The sequence below is a fragment of the Festucalex cinctus genome, chromosome 7 (genome assembly GCF_051991245.1).
Source record: "Festucalex cinctus isolate MCC-2025b chromosome 7, RoL_Fcin_1.0, whole genome shotgun sequence".
Classification (NCBI taxonomy): Eukaryota; Metazoa; Chordata; class Actinopteri; order Syngnathiformes; family Syngnathidae; genus Festucalex; species Festucalex cinctus.
In genome coordinates, this window is record NC_135417.1 from 1,503,776 (window position 1) to 1,519,762 (window position 15,987).

Genomic DNA, 15,987 nt, shown 5'->3' on the forward strand with positions numbered 1-15,987 from the left:
CCTGCCTAGCCACTTTAGCCAATGAAATTCCGTTCAACGAGAAATGCTCAACACCACATGACCTTGTGTCAAATCTATCAAAAACGCCTACCCACCCCTCTCTCTTTTCCTCCTCCTCCCTTCCCGTTCTGGAATAATGCCTGAATGGCATCACCTGAAAGGAGCGTAATCCAGTGCAACATGCAGGATCACAGCGAGTTGCTATCGGGGTCAGCTTTCCCGTCCGGGTTTGGTTTCTTTTTAAGTTGTTTTGAAGGAAGACGGGCCGACTGGCTTGATTTGATTAGACACCCGCAACCCACCGACACCTGCAAGTTGCATACTAGCACATCAACAAGAGATCACGTTCAGCTCTACCTGTTTCCCAGAAGTAGACAGACTTCCCGTCATCCGTCTGCGCGAGATCCCGCCGGAAAACGCAGCCCACTAGAAGCAGCAGTGACACCGGGAGGTGCCAGCTGCCCCTCCGCCACCCCGCCGGCCCCATGGTCCGGGAGAGAGGGAGAGAAAAAAAAAGAAAAGTAAATCCACTCAGTTCGCGGGAGGTCAGCTGATGAAAAACAACTGCAGAAAAAAAAAAAAACGGTAGTCTTAAAAAGAGGCGACAAGAAGTGGAGCGCGGCTCACTTTGAGGCAGGAGGAGTTGAAGGACACGCACATGGAGAAGAGTGATGGAAGGATGGAGGGAGGTGGAGGATGTGCTGGTCAGCGGGAGAGCTGCTGTCGGAGGTTCCAGAGAGGCTCCTCCATGGCGTCCTCCCTCCTGCGCTGTCGTCTCCTCTGCTGGCGGAGAGGCGACAGTGGGCGAGGATCTGCAGTGTGCTGCCTTGCTCTACCTCTCTCTCTATCTCACTCACTCACCTCGCTCGCTCATTTGCTCTTTCCGCTGTCTTACTCCCCAGCTCCACCACCACCCCATTCTCATTACCTGTCTTGTCCCCCTCTCACTCTCCTTTTATTAAGGCCCGAGTACACCAAAATTGGCTCAGTTGCGCACTGTGGATTTTTATTTTAAATCCAGCCCCTCAAGCCAGTTTCACTTAGCAACATGAAATTTAGTCGGCATGAGTATCAGTTAATGAGTAGGCCAACAAAAAGTCTTGGGAAGCTACTTTATGCCTGAAAAGACAAAGGAAGCCGCTGTTTTTGGTTTAAATTGCTTCTATTCTTTGTGGGCATTTGGTCATTTCTGGACATTGGACTGATTTTGTTCAACTGCTAGTAAATTTTAACACGAAGATGGCGAGGCAGATCGACAGATGTATGATCCTAAATTGCAAAGAACTTGAGCTTTGGTCATGAGCATGGCAGCAAAGTTTCAGTAAACTGGAAATATCCGTTGTAGGGCACTATTGATTGATTTTTATTTTTTTTTAATTTAGCCCCCTGCAGCCATGTTTCTCTTCTTTTTTTTTTTATTGTGAGTAGATCCACCAAAAAGTTTCAGCAAACAAGTCAGCCATTTGGGAATTTTAGGTGTCATTCGCTGGGTCCTAAATGAGAAAAAGATTTTGGCTGATAACTGCTAAAATTTGGACCCTTTATTTGGTTATTTTGTGGGAAGTTGTTAAAAAAATAAAATAAACACAAAAAAAATCTGCTCCTCATCAGGTGATGTTTTTTCAGTCCCCAAAGCTGGATTCCCTAAGCAACATCAAATTTAGCAGGCATGTCCCCCATGAGAAGAACCACAAAAAAGTCCAAAAATTCCCAGATGTCATGCCACAAAACACACAGGAAGTCTTCCATTTTGGTGTGAATTTCAGGGCTCATCTTGGCCATTGCCAGGGTTTTTTCAAAAGCTGAATTCTCCAAGAAATTGACTCAAATGTCAACCAAATATACTACACAGATGGACAACACTAAATTGCAACAAATTTGAGCTTTGGTCATTGTATGCGGGTGGGGCATGGCAGCAAAATTTAAATGACCAGCCACAAAAAAAAACCCTGTAATACCACAAAAAACGTAACAAAACAAAAAAACATAGGAAGTCTTCCATTTTGGATAGAGGCAGCCATCTTGGGTAAAGGTTTGCTTCCAACTTTGTATATCGAATCCTTAGCCTGACACACTTCTTATTATTACACTCAGCTCGTATTTCTCTCTATGGGCACGAGGAATGATGACCCCCCCCCCCCCCCCCCCCCCCCCCCCCCCCCCCCCCCCCACCGCCTCCTCCCAGCTCCTCTTCCTCCACTGCCTCTCTGCTCATGCTGTTTGGGGGAACTTGAGGTGGGGTGGAGGTGGGGGGACACCAGGAGAGCAGCGGGGGCCTGAGAACCGCTGCTCCCGAATCAGAAAGGCAGACAAGAGCGTGGCTCCATGCAGGGAAGGCGGAGGCAAGGATGATGATGAAGATGATGATGATGATGATGATGATGGTGGCAGCGGGTGGGAGAAAAAGACTGAGGCAAAAACATAGGCGACAGCGTGAAGTGATAAAAGAATGAGGGAGTGATGGGGGTGTATAGCGTGAATTAATTCTTTCAGTTCAGCGCCGATAACGAGCACACGGGCTGCAACTGACTCCAATTAGGAAATGACTTGTAGCAGACATGTTGATTCATTAGCAAGCCGATGGCGTCCCATTTAGCGGCATGTCTGCCCATTACAAAACAATCAAAGCCAGGCGGCAAAATGTGGCCTCCCTAAAGCAAACATACAAAATGGCTCTCGGGCCATCGATACCTTTGAATCATGCCTGCTAATTGCACACAGCAGAGTGGAACAAAATGTATTTCTGCAGGTATCTCAATACATTTGTCCAAACTCCATAGTTTCATCTTCTGTAGTTGTCACAATATTTTGCAGCTCTCCCAAAATCCTCATTTCACTTCCTGGAGGTATCCTAATAATTTACTCCAAATTGTGAATTTTTGTAGTCATGACTGTAGGTGTTCCAATAATTTTGTCCAAATTCAACACTGAGGCTGTCCAACGTTCCAGTATATATTTTTTTGGGGTCCAAAATCTGCATTTTTACTTTGTTGGTGTCCCGATCTTTTTGTCCAGAAATCCATATTTTCTATTTCTGCAGCTGTCCCAATATTTTTGTCCAAAATCCACATTCTCACTTCCAGGAGGTGTTCCAATACTTTTATCCAAATTCAACTCTGCAGCTGTCCAATACGTTGTTTTTTGTTTTTTTGTTTTTTTTTTGAGTGTCCAAAATCCGTATTTTCACACTTTGCAGGTGTCCCAATACTTTTGTCCACAAATCCATATTTTCTATTTCTGCAGCTGTCCCAATATTTTTGTCCAAAATCCACATTTTCACTTCTAGTAGGTGTCCCAATACTTTTGGCCGAAGTCTTGCAGGTGTTAATGTCTAGAAGTAATGATCTTCTAATTGCCAACAGCTCAGAGTGGACCGAGCCAGTCAAGCAACAGATTGCATCTTGGACAAAAGGGCACGACTGCTTCTGGGTGCTAAATTTGTGTACACTGTAAAGATTTATCACATTCCGAGCGAGTGCATAAAGTTTTGGATGCTAGCCATCGGGTTTGTTAAATTCAAGTGTTTGTTTGCTTCAGTGCCGCAAAGGCCCTTGAGGAAAGGTCCCGTATGCATATAACTCAATTATGTAACAACACAACACACACCAGTTGCAGCATTCGTTGAAATGCCATATTTTCTGCCTTTTTCACTTCCTGTAGGTGTCCCAAAACTTGTATTCAGGTTCCACATTTTACATCCTTTGTGTATGTTGTCCAATACTTTTGTCCAAACTGCATTCCTTCTGCTTTTGCCCCATGCAAGCTTTTTTTTCCAAATTGTTTGAATGCTTATAGGTGTCCGAATACTTTTGTCTTTTCGCTTCCGGTTGGTGCCCCAATTCTTTTGTCAAAACTCTTGTCTTGTCCAAGGTCCACATTTTCTGTATTTTTGTAGGTGTCCCAATAAAATGTCTAAATTCAATTTGCTTCCACACATGCATTTCACGCATGCACACACACTAAAAAGTGTTCTTTATCTGTATGTGGGCTCAGAATGAGCTGTCAGGCTAACAATGGCGCGAAAGGGTCAGCTAACGCCGCGGCGTCTGGACGTCAGCACAGGGAGGAAGCGACGGGGAAAAAAAGGGGGGGGGGGGGGGGGGAATGCAGATAAGGCGGTACACACGGGGGTGGAACTCGCAGGGCGTAAAATCAGAAGCAGAAGGCACGATAATCTTTATCTGCGTGTGACAAATTGCTTCACAAATCACATTTTACATTTCTCTGATTTGTGGGATTGAAAATGGAGCAGACCTGATATGGACACACAGATTGCAACCTTACTTACTCACAGGCTTACTTTAGTGATTTTTGAAACCCTAACATTGACTGGAAACCTGAGTCCAGGTTTGGAAGCTTCATTTCAAAGCAAAAACCCTAACTTAGAACCCTAACCTTGCTTTAACCCTTCTTGATACTAAACCTGGCGCAATACACACATTTGGTTAGGGAGATGATTTTAAAACAGGAACCCAAATGTACAACTCTAAACCTGCCTCAAGACACTAACCCTGCATTCAAACCCATACTTGAGATCATACTTTCAAACCCTAACCTTGCCTCAAAACCTTCACTTAAAACTCTGCTTTGAAACCCTAATCCTGATTTGAAAATCTAATCCTGTTTTGAAACCCTAACCTTAATTTTGAAACAGGAAGTTGAAACCGTAATTTGAAACTAACGTTAAAGCCCGACTCTGACATCCCTATTTCAAACCCAAACCCGAGCCTGAAAGCAAAATTTAAAACACAAACCATGATTAAGTTGAGATGGTAGTCTGAAGCCTCCACCCAGTCAGACTCATTTGAAGCCCTAATCACAATTTAAACCCCTAATTTGAATCACTAACTGAGGCTATAATCATATTTGCAAGCTAACTTTAAAGCCAATCCTTACTTGAAGCTATACTTTTAAACCCCAAATTGAAACACGACCTTGATAGCCTTATTTGAAACATGAACCATGACTTCAGACCATACTTTGAAAGCCCATCTTAAAAGACTCACTGAAAACCCTAACCATATTTGAACACCAGAATTTTTAAACTCAAACATGGCCTTATAAGGGTTAAACCCTAACCATTACTTAAAACCATACTTTGAAACAAACATTTGAAAACCAAACCCACAGACGATATTCTAAGTCAACAATATTGTGAGATATACGTTATAATAAAATCTAATAACTCTTATTATGGTTGTGAACTTGTGATACATTTGAGAACAAACTTTGTGATTATACATTCACAAAGACAAGTTTTGCCTCGCGTTGGGCACGGACATTTTTTTTTTTGGTTCCCACGGTAACACTTCACACAGCACGTGATGCCATCTGGAAGTGAATATGTTGACAAGGTGTACAGTACGTCTACAGAGCGTAGACGCCACACAACACGAACCCGCATGCATATTTATGACCATCTGTAGGCCTCCTGTTAAAATTCACATCAGCTCGCATACATGCCGATGCCGTCTCCAATTAAACTTATTGCTGCTGTATTGCTGATATCATGGAGATGATGGATGTCGCAAACTTCACAACATTTCACCATGATGTCACGGCCATTTGACCAAAGTAGAGCCATTGATAAAACAGGTGAAATGGCTTGAATGAATGATTTTCTTCTTTTGCGATGGTACTGGAAAATTTCACTACTCCTGTATGTTGAATGTGTAAAGTAATTGAGTCACTGAGAACTAGATGGACTAACTCCATTTGTGTCATTTTGCTGGAGAGTCGTTTAAAATGTAATGGCTGCAATAAAGTCACTGGGATTTATATGTTTGAGATTTATATGGCAATGATTTCTTTTGTGTGCTTGTTTTTACAAAATTGTGTTTTACCTGCACGGATAGACAGATATTGATTATCAGCAACGATATTCAGCATTTTGACAAATATGGCACCAGCCTTTTGAAGAATCATGCAGCTGATAAGAGATCAATTTAAAATGGTGTTAACTTCAGAGAACAAATTATTAAATTTTTTTGTTAGCTGTATAAGTGGTGGTGGTGCTGACCGTGGGAAAACTTCTGTTTTTGTTTGAAATTAATAAGAAGATAAGTAAAAATGTAACATTTGCAGATACTTTGAAATTTTGGAAAACTTTATTTACTGTAGGTAACAATAGAGAGTTGCAGTATTTACTTGTTCAATCTTTTAAGTCATGTTAATGGCCATGGCAGGTTCTCAAGCTTTTTGTTAGAATTTTAGAACAAAGATGTTTTTTGACAAATATTAAAATAAAAACTCACATTTTAACTCCAATATTTAAAAAAAAAGTTCTAAAAAGTTGTTCAATAAACCTATGCTTAAAAAATTCAATAAAATTATAAGCTGTAGTTTGTATTTCTTAAAATTTTGATGTCAATACTTTTCCTTTTACTGAAAAAGGAAAAAACAATCTCTATTTGTTGCAGAATTATTGTCGGCTGTATTTTTTACAAGACAAAATATCATTGATAAAATAGCAAGAAACATGAAGCACACACATTTTATTTGGATTAGTGGACCGCAAATAAATGATGTGGCAACTCGGCTCTGACCGCCAAGCCTTGAGTTTGAGTTTGGCTTAATATATTGCCAATTTGCCATATGGAATTTTATTATGCATGAATGTGAAAACAGAGCGACTGGTGTCTTTGAAGTCTTACTGACTGACATTTCATTCTACTATTCATAGCACATGATGATCTGCTTGTCATTTTCTAATTTGTCCCGTTTGTGATTTTGTAATGGCTTTCCATTGTGGTTGAGGTGTAAATTGCAAAATAACAACGGCTAACGAGGCAAAATGCCTCGTAGTCCTGGTGTTATGGGCATACAAATCTGGTGGGGATTTAAGGAATCACATCGTGTGTGTGGATTGACTCATAATCCACGCGTGCCCTGGATTTACTTGGCTGCTTTTTATTTCTTGAATGTTTGGAAACTCCAAAGTGGCGCTGCCAGCAAGATGGACGCAATGACATAACAGTGAAAACATCTGACGTAAATATCTGACTTTGTGATTGGAGGTTGAAATTCCAAGAGTACTAGTAGAACTTGAGAGTCACCATACAAAACTACATCTAATGTTATCTTGCTAACTAATGGTTCATCATTCCCACTAGAGGTGCAATGATTGATAATCGATTAATCAACAAACTTATTGATTAGCAAATTAAGAGATCGATCACTGATGTTTTACAGCAACAAAAAATATTATCATAAATAATACTTTAAATAATCAGCAAATTTACTGGTTACAAATTTGTGAGCAAATCAAAAATTTACTCACAGGATCTCAAATTTAGGGAGTTTAGGGTCAGTCTGAAGTCATGGTTATGGATTGAACTTAAATAAAAGTTTTAAGGTACAGTTTTCCAGAACATGTTAGTTGAACTTATTGATTGTTCCATACCTGACATATTGCATTGAAGTGATGGGGGGGCAAAACCTACACTGAACCTATCTTTCTTTTACAGAAACGTGGTATTTTTGCGGTTGTAGATACAGAGACCACAGTAATCCATTATTTATACAATTACAAAGCTTGAAAATGTAATGAATTGATTGAATTTAGCCACCTTAAAATATTGTATAAAGCCCATCGTGAAATTTTACCAGTCAATATACAAACCAAATTTATAAAAAGGGAAAATTAGTACAAATTAAGAGGGACACACAATTTTTTCCAAACCTAAATATAGAACAAAACAAAAAGACCGATGTATTTCAACTCAAGGTGTCAGTCTGTGGAACAATCTGGATTGTAAAAAAACCTTTTCAGTCTATTTGTATTTTTTTTTAAATGTATAAAAACACAATTACTGCAAAATAGCACAAGGACATGCATTTGAATTAGTTTGTAGTATTGTTACACTGAATGTGTCTTGACCGCTCACTGTCATTCATTTTGTGTTGATTTTTTTTTTTTTGTTGATCATGGGCAGACAAAACAAGTTTTACTTCTTTCTGTCCCCTTTCATTTTTTTTTCTTTATAGAGTGAATAAAAAAAATGATTTGCATTGAACTGCATGACTGCTGTCGGGCATTGGTCTTTGCAGTTCCTAATGTGATCATGATATATTGCATCATGACTCACAACGAGGAGAAAGACAGCGACCTCGCAGAGGCAAAATGACTCAAATGTTGGAGGGAGGTCAACAACAATACAAGACAAACCACAACAATACTATTGGCACGTGCAAACACATCAACACAATTCTGGCTGATATGCAAAGTCCTTTGAGCCGTTTGAGCATTTATTCACTACCCTTGTTTTTAGCTTTTTCGGCTAACGTGCCATTGCTACCACAAGTGAAGGGTCACAACGGATCCAAATGTTCCTCGTTTGGAACTGATCCACCCGCTTGCTTTTACATCTTAGCCGTAAATCCTTGAAAATCCTGTGAGGAAGTTATGTTTTTACCCCTATCTCTTAGTGGGATTACATACACGGAGAAAAAAAAAGAAAAAAAAAAGAGAAGACCAATTTTAAATCAAACTTTGTCTGCAGTGTTGTTGGAGCACTGGTGTGTTGTGCTGGTGTTGTAGGAAGGAGGATATGAGCTTCTCACCCATCTGTCGGTGGGATTATGTCAAATCTGTCGGGCAATACTTGGAGTGAGTGAGCACACACCCTAGTGGGAAGAGTGCGTCGGAATTTGGGGCAGAACGCTTTAAATCGGCCCAAATAAATAAATAAAATAAACTCCTCCCTGACTTTGGCGAAGATCACATCTCTCTCTTGCTCCCTCCTTCTATGTGTGTTACTTCCTTTTCACAGCAAGATGACAGCAGGATGAAGAAACTGGGACACCTTGGTGGAATGTGCTACACGGTGTACGTGTGCGCGCGTGTGTGTGCACAGTGGTTACTTGACTTCAGTTGTTTTTAAGATGACAATTGATGAAAATCAACTCGACGTCACCTAGCCACTGATGATAGATATTTTTTTTCTATACAGTACTGTAACGCCAAACATATATTAAATACAAGACATTTTGAGCCCTCTATTTCATGAATATAATATTTTTCTCCCATTAAAACTCTGACGTATATGATCTGATACATGCATTGCATGGATAATCCATTAGAGGGCAGTATCACCCATCTGATGATTTTTCCAACAACCTTGCAAGATCGCCCCAATTGAGAAAGGAGAGATACCTATACTTAATAATAGTGGGAAATGTTCTTTCTGATTTTGGGAAATATGAATTTTTGATATGTCTGTTTATTATTATAGTTTTGACACTTATGAATGTACTAATTTAAAGCATTGTGACAGGATGTATCAAATATGACACAAATCAAGTCAAATGTGGAAGTTGATTAAAAAAAAAACATTTAAAAAAAATGTTTTTGCTTGTTTGTTGAAAAGGACCAATAAATACTCTATTTCAAAAGAATCAGAATGTTCTCTCATACATTTCAGGTTCAGGCTTTAGAGGGTTAAAAACATTTGGAGAAGTACACTATTTAAACCACATCATTCCGAAAGTCAACTAGCTTAATGCTAACACATGATGTAAAATTCCATAAATAGGCTAATGAAGAACTAGTATTAGTAGTTGCAACAGATAACTAAATGACAAAGGTTGTAGCAAGACATGTAGACAGGCAAAATAAAAATACTCAAACTAAGGTATATTGCTGGCGTCGGACGAAATCTGTGTCCCTCCAACATAATCCCTTTTCAGAAGACCTCAAAAATGGCATGTTCAGTCAAAAACGTTGCCTCATCAAGCCAATTTCAACACTTTAGATTTGCTCATAATTTGTAAAAAATGTGTAAAACATACGTGGACTGACCAATAGTAAATGTACCAAATTTGACAGTTTGGTTTCGGCCTGACGCCGGTGATACATTCATTATGCTCTGCAAAAAAAATTAATATTACTCAAGCTCACTGAGTCACTTGTTGTGAAACTCGCATTTTTTTTTTCAATATTCGATTTTTTTTTTTTTTTAGGGTTGGAGTTTTTGTTTACCCCCAAGGCACACACACCACAAAGAGCACAATGTCATTGGGCATTAAAGCAGGAAATCATGATACACAAACTGTTTAATGCTTTACATTCTATGTAATATTGTTGTTGTTTTTTTTCTAAAGTAAAATACTGTAGAATTGTATTTTTCTTTTTAGAAAATATGTTACAAAAAATGTTTGTTGGTGTTTTTTGTGGAACTGGAATAGGTTAATGGCATTTCTATTCAGGTCATTGGTGAAAGATGATTTGAGATATGAGTGTTTTGAGTTACAAGCGGAACAAATGAAATTCTTATCTCAAGGCACCACTATACTTGCCGTTTTTTGTTTTTTTTAATTCACATTTGGCAGGGTTGCTTTACAACACTCTTCTCTGTGGTGTGTCAAATTTACAAGACATTTATGTTTGCTCTACAAGGACATGAATGTCCATGGTCCCAGCACAAGTCTTAAACAACAAAGTAATATTTGGATTTCCGCCACAACCACATCCGGCTGCCCGCCCACAAGCCCTGATAAGCAGCTGGACTACACCGCCATAGTGTAGATAATGCATCATTTCACTTACACATCCCATTTAAGGGTTTAATATAAGAGAACAAAGTAAATGTACTTTAACGTCAAGGATTGCCAGCACACTAAATCCCAACAACAGCGGACAACACACGACATGTATGAAACATGCCAACACACATGGGATTAATGTGATTTGTTTGAATACATTTCCATTCAAAGCAAATATGATTATAGTGTGGTTGTTAGACAAAAGGGGATTTGGTGCCAGATGGGAGGGACAATCGAACTCCATCAAGACGACGTTCGGGAAACAATTGGACGCTGCTGCACTCGTTCGATTCGGAGTTGGTCTGAAATTTATGATTACATTTTTCGCAACTGTATTACATATCTGCACAACTAGAAGTACACAGCAGAAGTGTGGCAAAACTGTGAACTATTTGACATCTGTGTGCTACTAGTGAAGCGATGTATGTTATTTAGTAGTACTAGTAGCACACACTTGTCAACTAGTGCACAATTGCACTAGTAACAGTTGCACTACTAGTGAAGACAAAGAGCACACTAGTACGTGGATCAGATGAATTTCCATGAAGTCTTTGACTTCATGATAAATATAATTTAATGTATTAATAAAATAACAAGGGCACACTAATAGAAAGACTGTGTCTTACTAGTAACTTCATACTCCGCCTCTTCCTCACTCTAAGGGTGCCGTGTCGCATTTGGTCGCCTCAAGAGCCAAAGTCTGGATGTTTTTTTGACAGTAAGAAGTGAAAAAAGGTTACATTTTGGTAGGGCTACATTGTCAATGTTATGCTTCAATGCCAAAGAAATTGGTCAGCTGGGAAAGTTAAATTTGCATGCAGATTCATTTCCACCTATTACATTGCTTAGTTAGCTCATTATTTTAATAATTGCATCACTAATGGCTCTTAGACCGGCTTTTTGTCTAGTTGGGGGCTTGGCGTTTGACGTGGACGGCTGGCGCTGGAGGCATTAGCTTGAATTTTTAATCAATGACAGGTAGAAAAAAAAAACCCTAATGATTTTTTTTTGGTGTATTAAATTAGTGATTAAAAATGATTATGGGGAGGTGTGTTGATGTTGTTGCGCAACAGTATGGTTTCATAAGTCAAGCTCATTTTGTGGGTGGCATGGCTCAGTGGTAGAGTGGTCTCCCAGCCCAGACATTGTGGATTCGATCCCATGCCATTGTGACCACGTTGAAGTATCCTTGAGCAAGATACTAAACCCCCAATTGCTCCTGATGCTATGTCATGAGTAGTCGAATGTAAAGCGCTTTGAGGGCTTTGTAAGTTGGAAAAGTGCAATATAAATTTGTTATTTTGCAATATGGTTAATCTCTGCTTGTGTGGTTTTAATGTTAAAGCTTTGATGCTATTTTTTGCTGTTTTTATTTCGCTAATTGATTCAAGTTTTTTGGACCACAAAGTGTCCCGGGTGGTGAAGAGTCCCAGAAAATATGGGTCAATATCATCATGCGAGTGAAAGAGAGCAGAGCAGAACGAGGTCATGTACAGTACACTCGCCACTTTTAGTGGCCACTCTGCTAGTGCCACTAGAAATACAGGAAGACGAATATTGGGAGGGAAAAAAACAAAACAAAACTGACCCACATGCCAGAATTCTCTGCATCCTGCCAGCGTCCTCAGTGGGTTCCACACTATACAATTGCCTCTGGGCTGGCAGTCAATGACATGTGTATAGCGATACGATAAACAGGCTGTTTTTCTTTTTGTGGCTGTTTTGGGGTGGGTTTGGGTGGCTTTTCACGCTGTTAACCAAAAAGCAACTTGATGAGGATGTTAAAAGGGGGGAAGATTGTTTAAAATCTTGGGATAAGTCTATTCTATCATGTGAAATCAATAAAGATATAAAGTAGGAATGTACTGATACCACTTTTTTCAGATCATGTACGACGAAGGAAAGGTTACGCTGAACAAACAGATATTGTTTGTGTTGGGCTTTTTTGGGAGGAGTTGTGTGGGCTTTGGTGTCATTCGAGATACTCTGAACTTTCTTCAATTGTTTTATTTTTATTTATTTATTTTAGGCAGGATGGAGTGTGTTACAGTGCCGGGGCTAGACGTGCACCAATTCTGTTACAGTGCTGAAAAGCGGCGTGTGGCTTTAAAAATCTTGGGAAAGGCTGTTTATGATGTAAAATCATTACAGCGATACGCTCAACAGGGTTTGTTTTCTTATGGGATTTTTTAGTGTGAATGGGGTGCATTTCAGTGAAGGTATAAGCATTAATTCAACAAACGCTTTCAGTGTTGGCACACGCGTATCAAACGCATAACTTGGCAACGTGGTGCAAATTTTATTGGCACGTTTTGACCTGTGTAGTCATTGTTTTGATTTCTGCCCAATAAAAGTAGGTGTAAATAGCCGGTGGGGTTCCTCAGGGCATTCTGGATGCAGAGTGCATGTGTGTGAGTTCAAGTTAAAAAAGGGATTTTATTCCAGGGCCAAACGAGATGAATTATTTTACGGATCCTTATTAATCCTGACTGTGATTTTCGCTTTTGAAAACAGCACTTGGATGACTATTATAACCTCGATTTTGATCTTGGTTAGCTACAAAGTAATTCTGTTATATACCAAAAAATGTCATTAATGGGCTTTTCTGCTTATATTTTGTTTAAATCCCTATCACAAAAAAAAAAAATTCCAGTTGGAAAAATCCACACTGAAAAGAGAAAAATAATGTAACATGAAAACTATTCCAAGAAATTGCAATATTATTGGAAAATTCAAATGAATCTTTTTTCTTCGTAAATTATAACTTTATTCTCATAGTATGACAACTTCAATCAATTGCAATTAAAATTGTATTCTTATGGAGTTGATTATTTTTAAACTATAATTTACTGTTATACAAGTTTTATTTTTTTTTCGTATCAAAACTATTCTTGTTAAATGAAAATGCTAAAATTGCAACTTTATATACAATATATTTATTGAACCCTGCGATTGGCTGTCAACCAGTCCAGGGTGTACCCCGCCTACTGCCCAGAGTCAGCTGAGATAGGCTCCAGCACCCCCCCACGACCCTTGTGAGGAATAAGCGGTCAAGAAAATGGATGGATGGCTATTTTTTAACTTTATTATCTAAACAAATTATTCCCATATTACAATTTTTTATATAAATTTAAGTTATACAATTATTTATTTGCAAATGTTTTTAATGCCAAAATTGTTTCACAGTAATGTTAAACTTTTATCAGTAATTAATTCAGCTGACTTTATTATCTAAAAGAATCAATGTAAACACTTTATCATCAAATTACAACTACTTTTACCATAAAAATTCCAACTAAAATTACTAGAATTTATTCTCATAATATTACACCAACAAGAAGAAGGCAAGAACGATCGTAAACTCTAGCGATAGTTATTGTCACCACAGAGCAGAAAGAATGTTTGCCTGTGAGTATTGTTGTATGTATCGGTTTCTATGTGTTGTTGCTCCGTGAGGTAGATTTACTAATGATGCGCTGCGTCCGCTAATATTACACCACAACTGCACCCGCAGTTTGAAGTTTAATTGCTGCAACATCGATGGTAATCTCCATTAGCCTGTCCAAGACGCTTCATTTGATATGTTAGCATTAAGCTAGTGGACTTTTGCTAGTTAGAACGTATTTATACACCAAAAGTGTGTTTTGATTAGTTTATGTTTTGTGTGTGAAGTGTTTAAGAAGTGTTAAAGAAGTGTTGGAGGAGTAAAACTGTTCTATAATGATTCTTTTTATGAGGTCTACGTTGCGGATTTTAATCTATTGTGGGTGGATCTGTAATATATCCCACGCGATAAAGGAGGGTTCACTGTAAACTTAATAAACAGGTCTTATTATATGGGTGGGGGGGGGGGGGTGACAGGGGATCTGTGTGTTTAAATTAAACTCACATTATTGCAACTGGAGGCCCAATGAAGCGTACATTAAGCACTGTGGTGACAGGCAGCAATCCAGTCATCACTGACAGACATTTTTTTCTCTCTCTCTGTGCTGCCATAGCAACACGCTGGGAAAAAAGCATGCTGACCTGATGTTAATATGATCTGACAGGCAAGAACGTGCATGTATGCGTGTGTGTGTGTGTGTGTGTGTGTATGCGTGCGCGTGTTTTACTGAGAGACACTTTTTGTTCGCGTTTCTGCCTGCAGTTATTGTGTTTGAGCACGCACACGCGCGTTTGTACGTAAAGCCCATTAATGTGCTGTTGTTCTGCTTCTTAGCTGGGACAAACAAACCCAAAGCACCCCACCTGCCTCTGAACTCACCCACAATGTTAGTGCGCATATGATGCTAAAATTACTCCATGGGTTCCTTGACAACCCATTTTTTGTTTTTTGTGAATCAGTTGGAAAGTAATGGTCGTAGCTTAGTAGAGGATGTGGACCATGATGAAGCCTGGCCTCCGTGGTGGTAAGTGGGATAGCTCCAAGCGAGTAAACAATGTTTTGCGTCCAGTTTTGATAGTCACGTGCACCCAATTTCATGACGATCTGTGAAAATGGTGACTTATAGAGTTACGTCTTTCTAACTTAATACTCTGGAAGATAGCCCAAAATGACTTATTCAAACCAAAATGGCCAACTTCCTGTTCAATTTTAGGCACAGTCCTTGAGAATGTTTTTCATGTGTCCTGTTAGAATACATATGCCCAGTTGTCCACCCAAGTTAAACTGATGTCTGGTTGCTGTATCCCCAACCAAAATTGCTGTTTTTGGATGGATTCTACCATGTTGGATTTTTGTGTTCCGTCCATCTATGTTGTTTGTCATTGTTTTATTTTCAGGTTTTTCAGGTTGACATATTTGTCATCGTTGTTTCACATGCTTTCTTGTTGCTCCCTTGGTGATATAAAATCCTTGTTTTGGGTCAATCTGTGAAACTGCTGTTGGGGTATCATCAACCAAATAAAACCCTAGTTGAAGTTCCCCTAACATGGCTTGTTCAAAACAATATGGCAGACTTACGGTTCATTTTCAGACATGGATACTTGAGACGTTTTTGTGCGTCCTATCATGATAGACATGTTCCCCCACTTTCATGTTAATGGGAGAAACTGGTGCCCGGGGATACATTTTTCTAACTACTACCACAGTAGAAGTTCTCCTCCAAACCAAAATAGTATCCTTCCTATTCAATTTCTGCATTGGTTATTTTCATGTGTCCCCACCCAAATACACACGCTTGCAAAAATTTGTGATTTCGGGCATACTGAGGCTCCCAAAATGCTGATTCATTAGTCAGAACAGAACGGTTCCAAGACGACCTCATAAGCAGCAGCTTCCATAACTGAACAACTACGTGGTCACCTCAGACGTCGACATGACCCATGAAGGATGTCTTTCTGCCATGATTCAACCCTCCTTCCTACACAAATGGCATCTTTCCCTCAAGGTCTCTTCGACATGATGGGAGTCTAGTTGACTTCCTCTCCCGCCGCCTGATCAAT

General features: G+C 39.3%; 1 protein-coding gene across 1 annotated transcript in view; it reads right to left on the reverse strand.

The window, feature by feature from the left end:
* The window catches only part of thsd7ab (thrombospondin, type I, domain containing 7Ab), a 126,861-nt gene that overhangs the window by 92,248 nt on the left and 18,626 nt on the right, over positions 1-15,987 (reverse strand). Inside the window, exons 5-6 of the mRNA XM_077527223.1 lie at positions 659-780; positions 358-564 (exon numbers count right to left, since the gene is read on the reverse strand). Of these exons, the coding sequence (XP_077383349.1) occupies positions 358-564; positions 659-780 (329 nt within the window). The remainder of the gene's footprint in view (positions 1-357; positions 565-658; positions 781-15,987) is intronic.